At 36.5% G+C, this 21,614-nt stretch overlaps 1 protein-coding gene across 9 annotated transcripts in view; it reads right to left on the bottom strand.

Moving 5' to 3' along the window:
* The window catches only part of MAP7D2 (MAP7 domain containing 2), a 1,271,501-nt gene that overhangs the window by 559,926 nt on the left and 689,961 nt on the right, over positions 1-21,614 (bottom strand). For all 9 annotated transcript variants that reach the window (XM_044072255.1, XM_044072256.1, XM_044072253.1 and 6 more), the window contains exon 4: positions 13,916-14,079. In XM_044072255.1, the coding sequence (XP_043928190.1) occupies positions 13,916-14,079 (164 nt within the window). The remainder of the gene's footprint in view (positions 1-13,915; positions 14,080-21,614) is intronic.

The raw sequence follows: 21,614 nt of genomic DNA, 5'->3' as shown, positions 1-21,614 counted from the left end.
GTTCAGTCCGTTGACTGACGCGTGACAATGACTGAGTCGTGACTGAGACCTTACTGTGAGAGCGACCTTGTGCTTGCATAAGGCCTGGGCGGATTCTAGCCTCTATATGGAATCCAATGCTTTTCTCATGTCTGCAGAACAGTTTACAAATAGCTATTAAAAGACATGCTTTTTTTATAAACTCAGCAATACGTGATCTTTTACAAAGCTGTTTCCTCAGAAAACATGTTCTTCCACAGTATCAGTTCCTCAAAAATATGTTTTTTCAATATCAGCAGCAGAACAGTTTTTCACAGATGTTTCCTTTCAGACTTCTGTTGCATACATTTTCACATCAGCAAAAATGGTTTCAAAGAAGGACAATACATGCTTTATAACAAAATATTTCCTTAAACAAGTCTGGAAAGTAAAGTATCAGCAGAAGCCTAAAAAAGATACCAAAAGGAAAAACAGGATCTGAATTGAGTGACAAGATCAGGGTATAAGAACTATAAATCAAATTATGTTAGAGGTACTTCATAGGAACTCAGGTTCCGAGGTAACTGGAGAATGGAAAGCCATAAAGCCATCATCCATACCAGTTGTGAAGGAAAAACATTGCACATTAAATTTGCAAACTACAGTCGTACGTCTTGTTTGTTATAAAAATAAGTTATTTATTAGTAACTGTGCTTACAGTAAAATAGTACTGTGCTCCAAAATATATTTCTTTATCAGTGTGCAATTTGGTGCTTTAAACAGACTACAGATACAGTCATGCAAAACTCTGTGTCTCTGATTCAGCAGTAAACAGCCAGCAAGACTTTGTGTCTTAAGAAGACTTTGGTTCCAGTCCAGTACAGCACAGCACAGCAGCACCTTCAGTAAAATACATTTTTCAATGGTGAAAACACAGAGGGAGTGATGTGATGCCTTGTATAAGGTCACTCTAGTAAAAGCACAGTAACTAACATCTATGTTGAGTACTTCAGTTTTCTACAGTTTCTATTGTTTGCAAAAGTACAGTTTCTCAGACATCTGAATCCAGAGTGAGACTGCAGTGTAGAAACGTAAGCAGTGCCATAAATTCTCCAAGAAAAGTAAACAGCAAAAGTACAAGACTGAAACTGCGAGTTTTGTTTTACCAACTTCACAAGTGACTACAGAAACTTTTCAACCATCTACAGTAAAGCAGCCTGGCTATCTGCCTCCCTGTTGACTGGTAAGAAAAACTTTCTGTGTTACATACAGTATGGATGCCAGTAAAGATAATAATAATAATAATAATAATAATAATAATAACAAAATACAGTGTTAGGATACACAGCATATTAGCAAATGTAAAACCTTATTAGGACAAGTTGATAGTAAGGCATTATGCAAATGGATAACAATATTTGACTAGTATCTCAAAGAAAACCATATGTGGTATGACACGTTTATTGTGTAAATCATATGAAACTGCTTTATGTGTACAATGTTATAAAAATGCAGTGCATGCCATTATTCAAAGGTTAGACTGTACAGACAAACATATTAATGGTAAAGAACCAGGAAAATTTAATATGCTTACATTATATTCAGATGTTGAACACTTATGTCCTGTCACCACATGTGAAAGGTTAATTTCAGCGTTACAACAATAGTTAAATAATTTATTGACAGAAACTCTAGTACATCTTGTTACAAAATATTTAATAAACTTCTAAAACACAGACACAATGAGTTCAGGAAGTTTAGATAAATTATACAAACATCTTTTCAAAAGTGCATAGGAGTTTTAGATTCAGCAGAACAGGCTACTGAGAAATATCAGACAGACTGTGCAGCATTACAGGAAGCTCAACAGCAGTTACAGGATAAAGAAAATAAATTAGCTGAAATGACAGAGACTGACTTCCTGTACACATCAGCTGAGCTTAAAAAAAACATTGCAAAAGAGCAGGAAACTACAGCTGATCTGTACAAAAAAGTCATATTTTATAATATGTTTATGTTTTGAAAATGGTTAAGCATACATGGCTGGATCTAATGTATGAACAAATCATTCTCAAATGTTTTAAAACTTTCATTCAGTTAAAACAAGACATTTATCAGTACTACAGTAAAGTAGAGCATATGACTGCCATTCTCATAGCATAGTCAAAAGATAAAGCAGTTCTAGTGCATAACAGTAAAAATCTAAAGTCACAAGACTAACATGAATGTATTTTCTTTTCATCTAAAATACATCTGTTTAAAATGCACAAAAGCAAAAGGCAGACAACAGCAAGTATAAATAATGTAAATATAAATGTGTTAATCTAATATCTATTTTGTTTTTTACAATTTTTTTTATAATTGTATAGTAATACCACACCAAACAGTTAAAAGCTCTGACAGACAATTTTAAAAAGAAATAAAATCACAGACGGCATCAGTCAAGCAGTCTTACAGTTAAATAAAATAAAATAAAAAATATTGAAATCCAAGTTAAAAAATATGTAAGCTAATTGTAATGTCTATTTATGTAGTATAAATGCATAGTTATATGAATCACAAATACTTATTATAATTCTAAGTGTTTTATAACTGCATTCTACTATCAAGCTGCAAGTGTATTAAAAGAGTTAACTATGGTCTACAGAGTCTAAAATGTGAGCTCAGACCTTCCCAGGCTGGATGAATAGTTACAGGAAATGCTGGGCAGATAAGGTAAAAAAACAAGACTGATTGCCAGACAAGAGGTTTGTGTTTTTTTTTATTAAAACATAACTGTTAAGTGTTCACATGCAGTACTATTTGGTAATTGTAATAAAATGTCACAGTTGTGCATGCATGTCACTGATAATCTGTTTGCAGGTAAATATCAAAAGTAAAAAAAAAAAAAAAACTCAATTACATCAAGTACAGCCATCAAACCGGCTATAACATACATACAGTTCAAATAAATTATGCAGGAGGGTATAAATACCTACTAGTAGTAGTAAACAGCAAAAGCTTTATAAAAAAAATTATCAAATCAGACAAAGGTACACAATTTGTTAGCAATCTAATAATGCAAATGTATAACCAAAGTGTTGGGCTGACATACATTCTAGTCTCACAGCATAAAGCAAATAAACAATACTGCAATACTACAGTAAGGAGGGGGGCTTTCTCAGTTTTACACTGATTGTATAAGCAGTACTGCAGAAGGGTCTAAAACAGACCTACATGAAGAAAGAATATCTCATTCCTTCTTGACAATACTCTTTTAGGGGGGAGGGGAAAACAGGTATTAGTGCATTAGAAATACTGGTAAACATATTAGTGCATTAGAAATACTGGTAAACAGATTAAACCTGACAAGACAAGATATTTTACAAGTTGCTAATAGCTATTATGCTAATTATTATTGTATTGCTTAGTATTAAAATTGTATTTAAACTGTAAAGCTATATAAGAGAGAGAGTAAAAATATGTGAATATGTTTTTGGCAAGACAATGTTGGTATGCAAAAGGCATGAATGTTTCTAATTGTTGGGTATGTGGGTATGTAGTTGCCTCTGGTGGCAATTCTACTAGTCCAATATTTTGCTTGATGCAATGTTACTAAATTTGAAGATTGGACTAAAGGTCCCTTGCAGTCTTTATATGTACAGATGCAAAATATTCAGTCTAAAATGTTTAATAGTAGATTGAAATCCATGAGTAGCAAACAGTCTGTGCAGCTACATACTGTATAGGACACATTGTAAAGTAACAAGTTCAAAAGTAATTTGTCAAGTTGTAATTTTAGCACTGGTTGTAATTTTATCACTGGTTTTAAGTTGCAGTTTTATCACTGGTTTTTGGGCCACCATTTTATCCATACCAGTATTGGTTACCCCAGTTAGAAGAAAATTATATTAAAATATTGTATTCATACAGCTAATGGACTAATATGTAAATAGCATTCTTCAGTGTATAAATCATGTTTTTTAAATCCTCAAGTATTAAAAGCCCAGTTCAGTACTTTAAGATTTTCACTTCACTGTCAACTAAAGTATATGAGCAGTTCAAAAATATGACCACAATGTTATGGTTAAACTGGCATTGAAACTGTATATATTTAGCACTAAATAATGTTTGCAGTAGCACACAGTTTTTGTCTCTTATAGATATTAGTCTTCCTCTAATCTTTTGGTATAAAATTATTAATAAAATTAAACAGTCAATTCAACAGCTGCAAAGAGTTAATGGAACAGTTCTAAGTCATAAATTAAATTCTGTGATCGCAAAAGAATAAATTAATCAAGTTAAAAAATAAAACTAAAGTGGACACAGCTCACAACTGATGGAATATTTTCACAGAATGGTCTGCAAAAGAAAAAGTTGTTAGATACATTCAGTTTTGATAGTAATACTTGATATCATTGTATTAACTATGTAAAATTGCATTTTGATTTGTTGTATCAAAAAAGACAAAAGGTTTTCTAATGTGTTTTCTGTATAATCTGACAAAAGATACATATTAATATAAACTGTTTTAAAAATAAAGAGAGGGACATGTTAGAGTGTATTTAACAGTGAATAAAAGATTGAAATGAATTATGTTGTAAATATGCTTAAAGATAAAGCATAGAATAAAAAGTTTGCTTAATATATGTAAAGAATTTAGCAATGTAAAATGGGCATCTACACTATATGTATAACAGACAGGCTTCTTCACAGCATCAGCAAAAAAAAAGCCTAAAAAGCAATTCTGGAAAACAAGTATTACATGCTTTTCTCATGTTTGTAGAACAGTTTACAAATATCTATTAAAATACATGCTTTATTATTAACTCAGCAATACGTGATCTTTTACAAAGCTGTTTCCTCAGAAAACATGTTGTTTCACAATATCAGTTCCTCAAAAACATGTTTTTTCAATATCAGCAGCAGAACAGTTTGACATATTTTCACAGATGTTTCCTTTCAGTCTTCTGTTGCATACATTTTCACATCAGCAAAAATGGTTTTACAGAAGGACAATACGTGCTTTATAACAAAATATTTCCTTAAACAAGTCTGGAAAGTAAAGTATCAGCAGAAGCCTAAAAAAGATACCAAATGGAAAAACAGGATCTGAATTGTGTGACTAGAACAGTGTATAAGAACTATAAATCAAATTATGTTAGAGGTATTTGGTAGGAAGTCAGGTTCTGAGCTAACTGGAGAATGGAAAGCCATAAAGCCATCATCCATATCAGTTGTGAAGGAAAGACTTTGCAAATTAAATTTGTAAACTACAGTCATACATCTTGTTTGTTATAAAAATAAGTTATTTGTAACTGTGCTTACAGTAAAATATTATTGTGCTCCAAAATGTCGCCGCGGTGGTGCAGTGGTTCACATTGTTGCCTCACAGTAAGAGGTTCTCCCATTTGATTCTTGGCTGGGGTGCCTTCTGTGTGGAGTCTGCATGTCCTCCCCCACGGTCGAATGATGCTAAAAGACATGCAGGTAGGTGCGAGCATGAATGGGCATGACTTCTTTGAAGTTTGGGAGTTGGGCTGGCAACTCGGTACTGTAAAAATCCACTGCCAATCATGAGTGGACCAGAGTTCTGCTGTGGTGACCCCTAACCGGGAAAAGTCGAAAAACTAGTGTGCAATTTGGTGCTTTAAAAAGACTACAGATGCAGTCATGCAAAATTCTGTGTCTCTGATTCAGCAGTAAACATTCAGCAAGACTTTTTGTCTTAAGAAGACTTTGGTTCCAGTGCAGTCCAGTACAGCACAGCACAGCATAGCAGCACCTACATAAATTAAAATGTTCAATATAAACTCCTTGTTTGTTTTAATTAACTGTTTTAAAGAAGTTTCAAGTATTGTGGATAAAAGCACTTAACTATTTATTAAAATGTTACTTGTTTGGATTAAACAGACTGCAGTTTGGAAATGTTATTCATTCTTCACTTACTACCTATTGTGTACTTTGGACTATGTTGACCTTTTTCTTGGTTAGTGAATTTATATTACATTAACAAGTAATAGGAGTGTTCTGGGAGTGTGTCTGTTTTTTGTTTAGAGTTTTTATTACAACAAAATGTCTTATAAAATGTGACATAGCTTCCAATGTTGATGATAAGAAAAAATGATTTACCTGCAGACATTGATGGGTGCATAAATTACAAAAGCTGAAAACAGTCATTTAAAAAAGATGCCATATATAATATGTGGGAATAATGACTTCTTACCATAATGGTGGTATTTTCCATGTTATCTGGAATGTGAACAGTCTCACAGGTATAGACAAAAGAGAAAGAATACTTAATTACATTAAGAAATGCAGAGTGCAAGTAGCAATGCTGCAGGAGAGACATCTGGAAAGAAATGAGCATGTGAATTTGATAAAGAAATGATTTTAGGATGGATATTCTGCAGAATACTGGAAATAAGGGAAAATAGGAGTACTTAATTGCTAAGTAATGATAGAAGAGGAAAAAAGACAGTGGTAGATTTATAGTAGTAAGAAGCTACTGGCAAGGGATGAGAATTATGCTGACATGTATATATATTCCACCTAAAACTGTTATTTTGGAGATTAAATATTCTTGAGAGAAATAATTAGCATTCAGCAGGGATTACTACTTCTTGGTGGGGACTGGAATTTGACTTGCAACAATGAGGATGTATTGGGAGGCTAGAAGAGAAATCATAACAAAAGAGGGCAAATTTCTGAAGAAATTTATGAAAATATTTGGTATAAAAGATGCAAATTCAGTGGTAGGAACTTAGAGAGAATTTACATACTATTGTTATATTTCACAGGAACACGTCTATTTAATTGAGTACTTTGATGCACATCCAATAACTATTTCAAATCATGTGCCAATAATTACTAAGATAAAAATGCAGGGTGATGAAGTAAAAAGGAGACACTAGTGCTTCCCCACTACCTATTAAAAAAAGAGGAATTTAGGGAATGAGTAGTGGAAATTATCCAGGAGTTATATGGGAAGATAGAAAGCACTCCAGAAGTTACAGCTAGTGACTGGGACAAAATAAAAATAAAGCTTAAAAATAGGGTAGAAATAAAAGAAAAAGAGATATGGTTAAAAAGTAATAAGAATTATTTAGATGGGCTAATAAAGGTTAAAGTATTATAAAATAAAGGGAATCTCAAAGAACAAGAAGAGGCAGAACTGCACAGTACTAAAGAGAAAATAAGGGAGTGCCTGGATAATATTTATGAGATTAGAAAGATTGCTGTTAAGCCACTGTTTTTGAAAATAATTCCAGAGCACAAAAATGTTTGGTACAACGACTTAGGCAACAGAAAGCCAAACTAACGGAGCCTATAAGAAGAAAAATAACTATAGATCCTGCAGCGGTCTTAGAGAGATTTTGGAAATTTTATGAAAATTTGTATAAAGCAGAGAAGTGGGGAAATCAAGAAAAAGCACAAATGGAAATATTTATGAAGACTTAAACATGCCCATGTTAGAAGTAGATGAGACTCAACAACTAACAGTTAAGATAGAAAGAGATGAGATAAAAATGTTGATATATAACCAATCTACAGGAAGTGTCCAGGAATAGATGGTATTTTGGTGGAAGTTTGGAAATTAGGATGGAAGAAAGTGATAAAGATCTGGAAGGTTTTGTTTAACAGTATTTTAAAAAGAGGGGAGACAACGACATCCTAGAAAAAAAACTGTGGTGGCTGTAATGCCAAAAGACAGTAAAGACCCATCTGATTCAGCTTCATATAGGCCCATTTCAATTTTAAGCCACTATTATAAAGTGTTTAAGTCTATAATGGCTAAAAGAATAGCAACAGTGATGCGAAAATTGACAGATATGGAGGCAGACGTGACAACATTAATAGAACAATAATGATTCATAGGAAGCAGTATATAAGAAAATATGACTATCACTGGAGGGTCTTGATGCAGAGAAAGCATTTGGCAGAGTAAGCTGGGAATTTTATGAGTAGAGCAATGGAAGCATTTGCATCTCCTGATAGAATCTTTTCTTCTTCTTCTTCTTTCGGCTTTTTCCTGGTTAGGGGTTGCCACAGCGTATCATCTGTCCACTCATGATTGGCAGTGGAGTTTTACAGTGTCGAGTTGCCAGCCCACCGCCCAACCTTCCACGAAAGGCACACAAATGCACACACTCACACCTAGGGCCAATTTAGAGTGTCCAATCCACCTACTGCATATCTTTGGGATGTGGGAGGAAACCGGAGCACCTGGAGGAAACCCACGCGACCACAGGGAGGACATGCAGACTCCGCACAGAAGGCACCCCAGCCAAGAATCGAACCGGAGAACCTCTTGCTGTGAGGCAGCAATGCTAACCGCTGCACCACCGTGGCTGCCCCATCTCCTAATAGAATAATAAGGTTAAGTAGAAGTATATATGAGGGATCAAAGGCAAAAATCTAAGTGTGAGGGTTTCTCTCTGATAAGTTGCATCTTAACAGAGGAACCAGGAAGGTGTGTCCTCTTTCCCCTTTGTTATGTTCATTAAATTTAGAACCACTGGGAATGAAAATAAAGAACTCAGAAATTCCAGGATATAATTGGTATGGTGTTCAAGAAACGTTAGCTTTATTTGCAGATGACATTATTTTCTACCTGATGGATGCTGAAAAAGACATCTCAGTGTTGTGGAATATTCTGAGACAGTTCCTGTTTTTTTTTTTTGAGATATAAAATTAATGAATAAAAAATAAAGGCTATAGCTATAAACTATGTATACACACATGAACTGGTCCAGCAATACCCACATTTATGGAGACATGATAAAAATTATGTATTTAGTAGTATGGATTAAGAAGGATTTGGTTATTACAGCTAAGGATATGTGGAAACAGACTAAACAAAAGATAATACAAAAGCTGAGAAATTGGAAGCTCATGCCTATGGATATGGATAGTAAGACACAAGCAGTAAAAATGTCCCTTTGGTTTCAAACACAGGTCAGGTATATTTTTTCATCCAGAAGAGAAGATGGGCATACTAATTAATAAAGACTTGAAGGATTTTATTTGGGAGGGGATCAGGAAAAGAGTTGATCCTTGCAATAGAGCAAGGAGGTTTAGGATTACCTGATTTGAAGGGATATTTTAGAGCTACATAGTTAAGGCCCTTATGCATAACACAAGCAGAAAGCTACAATTCAAAGTGAAAAGTGATGATGATGATAAAGCAGGGAGTTAATTTAAGAAATAAGGAAAGAATGAGATTTTAGACACAGATCCTTAAGGAGAATAACAAAAGTCATACAGAATATTATATTCATAAAGTAGCAGAAAGTATACTAAGAACTAAGCCAATACAGGAATGGAGAAAGAAGATTCTGCCAATAGGGATCACTGCACTTAGGAGTACAGAGAATAGACAAGACAGGACTGGAATTTACTGGGTAAGATGGCAAAGGAACCAAGGGATTGGGAACATACAGAAAGAAAAGTAACAGAATGGGAAGAGGCCAAGAAAACATTTGGATTGCAGACTGGTTATTGCCTTCCTTATTAGAAATTGATATCAGAGTAGACCACTATGGTGGTGGTGCTGCAGTAGCATTGTCACCTCACTGTAAGACGCTGTCCAGTTCGACTCTCAGCTAGAGCGTCTTCTGCGTGGAGACATGCGTGAATGGGCGTACCTTTGTTGAAGGTTGTGCGTCAGAGCTGGCAACTCGGAACGTAAAAAATCAACTGCCAATCATGAGCGGACCGGAGTTCCACTGTGGCGACCCCTAACCGGGAAAAGCCGAAAGACACAACATCAGAGTATAGACAAAGACAAAGGGATAGGGGAATCCTAACTGAAAGACGTGCACCAGTTGAGTTTTTAGTTGAATCGAGAACAGAAGATGCTGTCAAAAGTGGATAAATAGTAGGGCATATAAAATATTGCATGATAACTATAGAAATCAATCAAAAGCAGTCCAATTAGATATGCAATTCACACAAAAAAAAAAAAAAAAATGGGAGGGCATATGTATATCTCCAAAATATGCAACAAAATCTATAAGATTTAGGATTTTTGGCTGGAAGTGTTTGGATTTTTTATACCCCAAATACACACCAAAGAATTTTTCCTCAGGTAGATGGCAAATGTTGGGAGGTATGATGGGGAAGAAAAAGGTAACTAGGGACATATGCTTTGGGAATTTAATGAGTTGGCAGACTTTAAAAATTCCCTACAGAATACTCTGTCAGAAATACTGGCCAAGCAAGTTAGTGTAACCAAGGAAATATTTTTGGGGCCATCGGTATCTGAGAGTACTTAGGACAAACGAAAAACACCTTGGACACTTAGAACAGCACACATTTTTTCTTTCAGATACATCCCTTAGTTTCCCAAATCTCAGAGGAATTTCATCAGAACAGACACATAACTAACTAAGTTCATATTTATAAGCTTCATTACTCAGATTAATTACTAATTTAAAGACATACATGCACTAAAATGATCACATTTAAAACATTGTTATAGTCCAACAATGTTATCATTCACTAATAATTTTAAAACAACAATAATTAAAGAGCACTGAAGTTGTATTAGGGGACCTCTCTACATCTCTTCATCCTCGGACAACATATGTCATGCTACAGAAGGTTTTGAATGACAAAGCACCTGTATTCCAAGATGAAAGTCACACTCAAAAGCATACGGAAGACAAAGCAGTCCTGAAAGAGTACGTTACACTAAGTTTATTTATTTATCTTCTTTTCAGGAAGATACAAGGTGGCATTCATAATGACTAGGGGAAATTTGCCCAGGGCACCTGAGATTTTCCTCTATTCTTTTTGACAACTGCCATGGGATCTTTACACCCACCTTCCCTACAACCAGCTCAGGCAGATGGGGTATCAGCTTAACATCTCTTCCAAAAGACTGCACATATCAGGAATGTAGCACCCCTCCCATTATGCTGCCCAGCAGTGTCAGTATTGGCTAACTAATCCAACTCCCTTGTATGGGAATAGAACCCACAACCTTCTACATCAAAGACAAATGTGCCTCCTGTTGAGCTACTGGTTCATCCCATCTAATATAGTATTCAAACGAGGGTGTAAATGGAGCTGGATTGGTTGGAAGATGATAGAACTGTAATGTTGGCTGGAGCCCTTGAGTCACACCAGTGGTCCCTGTAGCCAATAAAGATGAAATAGTGCAAATCTGCAATGATTTTAAGGTGGCTCTTAACCATTCAAAATGCTCAAGACTTAGGACATTTTTACAAACTTCTCTGGAAGTCACCATTTCAGTAAGGTGGTCTTTGCACTGGTTTACCTGCAGATAGAATCAGAAGAAGATTCAAAGGTGTACCAACAATGGACTGTATCAGTACAACTGAGTTGTTTTTCGAGTGGCATCAGAACCAATATTTTGGTAAACAGCCATGGATCCATTACTGCATGTGCATCGTGGCAAACCATGCAGCCTTAACGACATTACCATGATGGGAGAGAATGAAGGAATGCATTTTAAAAACCTGTTCTACAGAGGTTAGCAGATTATGACCTATGTCCACAGGAAAACAAATGTGAATTTTTCAAACCACTCATAACCAGTGTATAGACAAGTGCAAGAACAAAATGCAAGCAGTGACAAATGGATGCTGGTCATAACATGTTTTATAACTGCAGTTCGTCTTGAGTTCCTAAATTATGAAACTATTTCTTCCCTTATTTGTTCACTACATTACACTACCTGAATTCACTTATATAATTTCACAATACTACACTGCCTGAATTCACTTTTATAGTTACCAAATGCCTAGCAATGGATAGAACAGTGTAACTGGATTTTGAACAAAAAAAAAATAGAGGAAAAGTGTGACTTTGTTCCTTAAAAGGGAGGGAAATGTTATGTACTGGCATCTTGTTACTGTTGATAAAAGTGCCCTTAGTGGGAAAAGTTCCATATAATTGACTCTTATAATGTCAAACATTTTTTACACCAGCAGAAGTGACTGAAACTCATTTGATTGCTTCTGCTGGTGTTAAGTCCTTGCGAGATCAAGAACAGTGGGCATCGGGGAATTTGCCCTTTCCCCACTGTATAGTGATCTCAGAGGTGGTATAATTCATTAGGTGAACTATTCCTTTTCTGTGTTAGAGTGGTCAAGTAAAGTGGCTTATTGAATGAGCACCTCCCTATGTCTTGTCCAGACTTCAAGCTGTGTTGTGATGCTGCAGACAGACAAACCATTACAAATTAATCATTCAGTGTTCCAGAGAACATTCCAACTCTCTGACCCTCAAAAGGTAAAACATACTGTGCCACAAGTCAGCTGCAGCCTTACTTGATGTACTTCCCACTGAAATGTGTGGCATCTTATCTTTACAATTCCATTCAAACACTGTGAGTTACAGCACAAACCAATAAATAACTTCAGCAGTAAAAGTAACCTAAGTTTTATTTAAAAAAATATCGACTTAAGAAGCTAACTATATTTTGCCTCAGATGACTAGCAAATTTAGGCTGCCATGACTCTAAAAGACACAGAGATAGTGCTTCTCACACAATGGATAAACCTAGTCACATAGCTGCGCAACAAAACTGCAGTATTGTACATCAGCTATAAGCAATGGAAATGAAATGTGCTACGAAAAGGTTTACAAAAAGGTGATTAGATGTGTTCAAAAAATATGTAAGTATCATGTTTAACAGTTCCTTCATCTGTAGCTATAAACATGATACTTGGTTAAAGTAGTTAACATCAAATAAATTAGGTGACATAAACATGAAATGTATACCTTTCCTGAGAACATGGTTAACAATAATGTAAGGTCAGTCAGCAGTTATAAAAAGGTGTCCTGTAGTGTTATCATCCATCATGGTAATGCTGATCCTAAACAAAGGTCATAATGTTTGCAGTAAACAGTCTCACCTGCAAATACAGAAACATAGATGTTTCCTCAAAACTAACTGGTTTCCTTTTGAAAAAGGGATACAATGCAGAGCTTGCCTAACAATGGCTTTTTAAAAAGTTCTCAAATTAGTGTAGACGCATTATTTCACTGTTTGCCAATATCAATCTCGCCACAACTGTGGCTAACAACATTTTCACATAAACCATACATACATGGTAGAAAATTTACATACAGTCTATTCAGGTGACACATCATTCCTATAAAAGTAATGCACATTTAGAAGTCAGATCAGAAAATGACTCCAATATTTCCTTTTGTAATTAATGGAATATCTAAGCCTAGCTACTGTGGTTGATACTTCATTCCTTGGCAAACCATCTGTTTATTTTTTCTGTCCAAATTTTCACCACACTTTTCAGTTTCTTAGCCTATCCTAATTAAGATTTCATAAGAAGAAATGATGTTATATGACTCAGTTATTCTTCCTGACTTCACTGGGACTACAGCTGCAACTGTTACTTAAGGGATACCGATGATACTGTCCATTGGCAAGGCTACCGAGATACAAATCCCTACCTTCCCTACTCCATCCATAGCATTTTAAATTAGTTAGTTCGCTTGCCTGCACTAATGATTTACAATGCCTAAAGCACTGAACCTCTGTGTCTCACGCTTCAATGGTATCAATACAAAGCTTATAATCAGTCAGTAAATAAGCAGGCCCTGACAGTGAAACTAATGTCCCCTAATAAATCATCCAGTTTATATTACAGAATATCACCATTCTAACAGACGCTACTGACTCAGTGTTGGATCATTTGTTGCTTTATCATTGACTGCACAGCCACAGCTATCCCACATTTAAAGTTGGAAACTCCACAGCAATTTAAAAAAAAATCTGGAGGTTCACTTCCCAATGCTATTTACTTAAGGTGCTGAATTATTCTAAGACAGTTTTATCTATCAATACTCAAAATGGATTTTATGCCCAGATGTTATACTCAACATATATCTACAAAATTCAAAAAAGCCCTTAAAAATAACTTTAAAAGTCTTCCCAGCAATACACTGACAGCTAATAATAAAACATTTTTTTTATTAGCCTCACCTCTTCCTCTCTGAGTTTCTGCTTTCTTTTTTGTTCAACAGCTGCTCTTTTCTGATCTTCTCTCTGTTTCTGCTCCTCCAGCTTCTTCCATCGTTCCTCCATTTGCTTCTCATATGAGAGTTTTGCTTTTCTCTCCTTTTCAAGGATCTGTAATTCACGGGCAGCTGAAACACAGACAATAGTGTTTGTTACTGCAGATTACCATCTGATGTTTGCTTTATGTCACCTACAAAAAGTAGATATGCTTTGCTGATATTTCTTTTGTCACTTAATTAAAAATTAGCTGTAGCTATATTTAGAGTCTAGCCTTACAAGGCAAAAAACAAAACAAAACAAAAAAGCACAAAAAAAAAAGATTGCTGTAAGAAGTCCAATACACTGAATAATGAAACAGTTATAGGGCTGTTTGTCACTGAAAATCTCTCTGTTTACACACACACACACACATATATATATATATATATATATATATATATATATATATATATATATGTATATATATATATATATATATATATATATATATATATATATATATATATATATATATATATATATATATATATATATATATATATATATATTTAAATATATATATATATGGATTCACTTCATAACACTGAAAATTCAAAACACTGAAAATGAGAAAACTTCATAATACAGAAGTCCAAAACACTGAAACTTCAAAACACTGAAAACTTAAAGCACTGAAACTCAAAACACTGAAAACACATATCATGCATATACTGAGTTTAAACAACATAAATCATACTTAGTGTAGTGAAGTGCAATCTTGGAGTTGATATATATATATAAGTAGCAGGGTGTATGTGTGTGTGGGGGGGTGCAGGGGGGCTTGCTTCCCTTCTTACACTTGGTGGAAAGTGATATGATTTATGTTGTTTAAACTCAGTATATGTATGATATGTGTTTTCAGTGTTTTGAGTTTTAGTGTTTTGAGTTTTCAAGATTTTGTAGTTTCAGTGTTTTGAGTTTCAGTGTTATGAAGTGAATCTATATATATATATATATATATATATATATATATATATATATATATATATACACACACACACACACACACACACACACACACACACACACACACACACACACACACTCGCACACACACACACATACACATATGTGTGCATATGTGTTCATACAAAACAAAGTGGGATTGTGGCACTCATTATACGCACCATTAACAGATAATACAGTAAGGCAGAACTCACTGCGTACATACATACAAGCCATAACACTATAAAATAACCTTGGTTCCTATCTTGCTAGAATCACCTCAGTGTCAGCAGACTGGATAAAGTATGCACCTAACCTCAGTAATTCTTTGTAGAAAGTACAGTTGTGTGAGATCTGACCATAACAGCCGATGTCCTAATTATCACTGTTGCAGTATTCTTTACTCTTAGGATATTCTGCTGAATATTCTCCAAGAATACTGCAACAGTGATAAGAAAAAACATGACTGATGATCCTCCATAATGGGGAAAATCAAAAGGTATACTTTTGGGTACAGAGTAAACAAAAAAGCTCTGCTTCACATACAAACAAATTTATTTCACAGTGACAATGGCTGAATAGTGACTTGAATTACATATTTCCACTTCAGTGGTTAGAGCTTTAAAGCTGGATTAGAATAGGAGGACAACTGTGCAAATTTAACTGAATCACTGCTCACCTGACAGATAAAAGGCAAACAGATATTATGCAAACCTTTCCTTGTGTCTACAAATAAAAATATAATTAGCACTGATAATTTTGCCATAGCAGATGGCATATAAAGGAATATTATGCAAACTTGTTCAGAGTAAGTGTTCACAAGATGTGCTTTCTAAACAATATCACCATATTGCAATAAAAAACCAAAAGTTCCTAATCCTCGGCCATTCATGACAAAACAAACAACCATAAAAATTAGTAATGTAGTTTTGCTATGAACTTTTTATCCTTGAAATTATTTTATATGTCTTGGTATACTGTGGGCATCGCAGTGGTGCAGCGGTTAGCATTGTCACCTCACAGCAAGAGGTTCTCTGGTTCGATTCTTGGCTGGGGTGCCTTCTGTGTAGAATCTGCATATCCTATCTGTGTTCACATGGGCTTCTTCTGGGTTCTCTGGTTTCCTCCCACAATCCAAAGACATGCTGTAGGTGGATTGGATACTCTAAATTGGACCTAGGTGTGAATGTGTGTGCGAGTGTGCCCTCCGAGGAGGGATGAGTGCTGGGTTAGCAAGCCGACCTCATAAAAACCGTGACCGCTACTGAAACGAGTGCCTGGAAAGCACTCTTTCCCCAGTGTGCCAAATGACACAGAGAGGATGATAAAGAGAGAAAGAGAGAGGTATTACTGTCACTCACAAAACCCTAATCTGAAATGAGCCAGCAGACAGGCATCGAAGATGAACACTGAAAAAAAAATACTACCAATAAACACATTTCATACAGAAGGCATTTTACAGTGATGACTCTGGTTTGCCTGGGGTCATTCTGTTGTTTTCATTTATGTTTATGTTTATGTAAAAAAATGAAACCGCTACTGAAACGAGTGCCTGGAAAGTATTTTACAGTGAAGACTCTGGTTGTTGTTTATGTTCATGTGCTTTTTGTTTTTTCTGTGTAACCTTTTCACTTGTTCTGGTTCTTATTTAGGATATTTTGTAGTCACCCTAATGTTATTGGCATAAGGCTCTTTTATGAACTGACTGTTTCTGGCAAATAGCCAACAATCCACTTAAGCTGCACTGACAAATCCATAAAAAGCCCCAGAAGTGCCACAGTTTAACCTTCCTGGAACTGAAATAGTGTAATCTATATGTACCAAGGAAATATGTAGGCCTTCATTTGTAAATCTACAAGCCTTACAACTAAAACATTTGTACATACCTAACGTTGTCTGTGTAGAGTGAAGCCCCAACTTACTGTTACTTTGTTGCAACAGTTGTTTAACACTATGATGTTTTTTGTAAACAAAATTAGGTTGAGTTCCCAAAACTTTTGCAATATCCCCATTTCCTAAGATAACCTTCCAAATGTCACAAATTCCATCACGTTTAACAGTATTGTCCAAATTCATGTCTAGACAAAATCTAGGGGCTTCCTTGTGCTCCAGCGATGGTTCAGTGTTACTGCCCCTTTTGTTGACTCTTTTATTAACCCTTTTATTAACAAACCCCTTTAATAAAATTGGAGGAAAATCTGTTTCACGTCTCGAAATAACTTCCTGAGCTGACCCATTTAATAGGTCAGTGGGGTACCCCTTTTCCAAAAACAAATTGGAAATAAACTGGATTTCATTCACAAAATCACTATCAACAACTGTCATTCGTGAAGCTCTAAAAAACTGATAAATAGAAAAAGAATTAGTGAATATTTGTATGCCATTAAAAGTAAAAATCTTAATAATGCACTGTATAAGCATTCTATCAATTGTACCAGTTGGAAAAAGTTAACTTTTACTATTGTTGAAGTACTGAGTCAAGATCCATGGGGTGGCAATTACAAGAATTTAGTGGAGAAAAGGGAAGCTGTATGGCAGCTACGTTTAGCTTCCTATATTTCTCCAGGCTTAAATGACATTGTTAATATCAAATGTTTTTTACTGGATAGGGGGGTGACCATTAGAAACTAGAATGAGTTTACGTAGTTTTTAGATGGTTAAATGTGTTTTTTTAAACTGATTATTTAAATTAAGAGAGTTTTTGTAACAGTGTTTCTGATGGGAGTCTTTGTGATGAATAGTGACTATTAAAGGTTCAACTATGCTAAAAATTTCATTCTCGACTTTGCCTCAGTGCTTTTCCAGTGTTTTTTAGTTATTTGGTCTTTGGTTACACTGGTGCCGGGAAGTGCTTGTTTTTTTTTGTGTAAAATCATAAAAAGACTGAATCACATCATGTCTAGAACTACTGAGATTTAGATTTACTACCCTGAATACATCAATAAAGGTTCAAAAAAGTAAAAAAAAATCAGTGGACATTTAGAAGCCATGGAGCTGGAACCACTGTATATCCTTCAGGGTTAATTTGCATATCTCACAAGGGCCCCTTCAAAGGGGGTTTACTTTTTTATTTAGCTATTTGCTGAGCAGGTGAACCCACTGAACTGCCATGTAGCATGGACAGTGGGGAAAAAAATGAAACCATCACCATCTTATTTATGCTTGTCAAATGTGGAAGTTAAAGAACATGAAAGCATATGATAATTTTAACAAATGTAACTGCAAAATACTTACAAGTACTCCATAATTTAAAAAAAAAACACATTTAGTGAGTTTGGGAATAATAAAACAAAAGTAATAAAACTTTGTGTGATTGTTTGTGTGTGTGTATATATATGCGTGCACACAGTTCTCAACTTCTTCGCTCAAGAAATCTTGAAAAAAAAACAGCAATAAAGTGGAAACAAAGACCCCAAATTAGGGAGAATGTTTAAGTATTACCCTAATTCATTTAACAAGTTAGTAGAGTGAAAGTTTCTGATGGAGTCTTTTTGACGAACAGCGACTATTAAAGACTCAGCTACGCTAAAAACCTCATTCTCCACTGTGCCTCGGTACTTTTCCAGTGTTTTTTTAGTTATTTGGTCTTTGGTTACACTGGTGCCAGGAAGTGCTAGCTTTTATAGGTTCATAGGTTGGTACTAGGCTATCGGCCCTAGGGCCTATACAAGCCTAGCCATAACAATTCCCTAGATATTTCTTCCCACAACATGTACTTCCCTGGACCCCTGACATGATCCTCAGGGTGAATTTCCTATCTCCCTATCCAATCATCAAGGTTCCTTTTGAAGAGGGCCAAGGAGGCACTCTGCTTGACATGTATGGGCAGTCTATTACAGAGTATGGGGAGTCTGTGGGTAAGGAACCTATCCCTCCAGCATGTTTTGTTCATTGTGATGACAAGGTTTAGATCCTTGGAGTGTGTGTCTCTGAGGGATTGGGATTTCTTTAAGTGGAGCATGTTCAACAGCTCAGGGTTTGACATGGCCTTGTATGTTAAGCAGAGATCGCCTCTGAGTAGACAACATGCCACAGAGTATAGCTGGAGTTTTTTAGATGGTCAGCATATGGCATCTGCCTTAGGCCTGTGAATCTTTTAGTGAGGTATTTCTGTGGCCTTTCCAGCTGTTGCAGATGTCTTGTGAGGTATATAGCAAACGAGGCATTGTACTCTATAATGGGTCTAATGAGGGATGAGAACAGTGGAACAATGACCTCCTTTTTCGTGGATGAAAAGCCCTTAGTGATGAGGTGTGCCACATAGAAGGATTTCCTGACTGTTGTGGCGATGTGGTTATTGAAGGTGAGACCACTGTCCACCTGTGTCCCTAAGTCTCTCATCATACTTTTGGTGTTTAGTGTACTGCCACCTATGTGGTAATTCATGTGTACATGGTTTTTCCCAAAGGGGATAACTGTACATTTCTTGGCATTAAGCTTGAATCCATGGCTCTAGCACCAAGCATCTGTTTCTGTAAGGCCCTTTTGTAGAATATCCACATCATTTGGGGATTCAATAATGGCTTCCAGTCTGCAGTCATCTGCAAACTTTGTTAGCCAGAATCCCTTAGTGTTGGCCTATACTTTACAGAAGTAGATGCCAAACAAGAGCAGTCCCAGGACTGAACCCTGAGGTACTCCACTTGTCACTTGTCTGGACCTGGATTTGGAGTCGGACACTTTTACAGTCTGGGTTCGGTCAGTAAGCCAGTTGGCAACCCATCGAGTGATGTAGGGATTTATGCCCAGCTTAGTAAGTTTATCTATGATTCCAGAGTGGGAGATGGTGTTGAAGGCCTTGGCGAGGTCCAGATAGGCTGTGTGGACTGCCTTACCCTCGTCCACAGCTCAGGAGACTGAATTGAAGAAGTCAATCAGGTTCAAGAGATAAGATCGGCCCTTCATGAATCCAAACTGGGTGGGGTCTAGTGTTTGAAGGTTGCCAATGTCTTTGTTTATAAGTTCCATGATAATGCTTTCCATGCCCTTGCAGATCAGACTTGTCAGACTGATGGGATCCTCCCTTGTGGAGTGGGATAACTGTAACTATGCACTATTCAGTGGGCACGAAGCCTGAGGCGAGGCTATGATTAAACATGACACTTAGGTGAGGTGCTAGTTCATTTTGTAGTTCATGTAGTACACAGCCCGGGATGTCATCTGGTCCCATGGATGCTGTATTCTTAGCTTTGGAGAGTGCAGTTTCTACCTGTGTGGCCATGATTACCAGAATTTGGCAATCTTTTGGTATTGAGATGGGCCCTTTAGGGGGTGAGAGGGGGGTGAAGTTGGCACTAAATCGATCTGCCAGGATACTGGCAATATCCTTGGGATCAGTATATTTAATGCCATTCTGTTGTAGCTCAGAGCAGATCTGAGCATCGCAATTTAGATTCTTGACATAACTATAGAATGCCTTGTGGTTGTCTTTGGAATCTTTGGCAATTTTATTTTCGTAACTAGTTTTTGAGGATTTTATGAGGGATCTCAGCTTCTTACTGAGGCTGGTAAGGGAGTTTTTTGCATCCAGGGATTTTCCTCTTTTCTGCAAAAGTTTCTTGCTTCTGTTGGATAGTTTGTTTATGGCAGGGGACCACCAGATTGGCTTCCTTTTTTTGGAGGAGAGCATCTTGGTTCTATTTGGGATGGCAAGATTCATGCATGAGTGGATGTGATCGTACAGTGCTTTAGTGTAGGATTCAGAAGTCGACCTTTCAGATCCCGTCTGCATGGGTGTCATGAAGTTTGTCACTTCTGACTTGAGTAGCATGAAGTTGGCTTTGTAGAAGTTTTTTACGGAGGTTTCCTTACTGAGGTGGGGTGGGGGTGGGATGTGGATGTCAAGGGTGGTTTGCTTATGGTCAGACCTGACCAATGAGGGGGTGACCACTGGTGTGGAACATCTATCTCCCATGTTGGTAATGACCAGGTCCAGGATATTGGCACCCCTGGTGGGACAATGGATTAGCTGATCCAGGGCATTGGAATTTATGAATTCCAAGAACCGTTGGGAAAAAGTGTTGGTACCCGAGTAGTTTTCCCAGTTAATTGCAGGGTAGTTGAAATCACCCAGTATTAGGGTGTTTGGTTGTATCTTAATATTTTCCAGTATGTTTAGAAAGGTGTAGTGAGAATCTTGGGGCATGGTGTGGGATCTGTAGCAAGCTACAATTTGGATTCCAGTCTTACCCAGTGTTAGTTGCACCTGGAGAATTTCAGATGCATTGTGTTGGGCAACTAGCCTGGAGGTGTGACTATCCTTTTTGAATATGGACACTTCTCCACCTTTAGTGTTTTGGTCTTGGTTTGGTGGCCGAAAAGTGTAGTAAGAGTTGTAGCCTGGTATTGCAGGGGTGCTTTCTGGAGCCTTGAACCAGGTCTCAGTTACTGCACAGATATCGATGTTCTCCATTTTTAGGAGTGCCTTGAGAGACTGCATTTTGAGGTTTAGACTTCTAGCACTGAGTAGCATTGCCTTCAGATTTTGCATGCTTGTATCTGTTACGGTGGTGGTTTTGTCCTTTGAACCTTGCCTAAAAAAGGCACTATAGGGGTGGCAAGAGCTTTAGCCAGTAACCTGAATCCCAGGGGTGACAGGTGCAGACCATCTCTGGCAAAGCATCGTGGTTTGTCGATCATGTCTTCCCAGGCAGACAGATACTGGATCCCCTTTGAATGA

This window comes from Protopterus annectens, chromosome 5.part0 (assembly GCF_019279795.1).
Source record: "Protopterus annectens isolate FY-2018-M chromosome 5.part0, PAN1.0, whole genome shotgun sequence".
NCBI classification, from domain to species: Eukaryota; Metazoa; Chordata; order Ceratodontiformes; family Protopteridae; genus Protopterus; species Protopterus annectens.
This window is presented reverse-complemented; position numbering and strand designations above follow the sequence as displayed.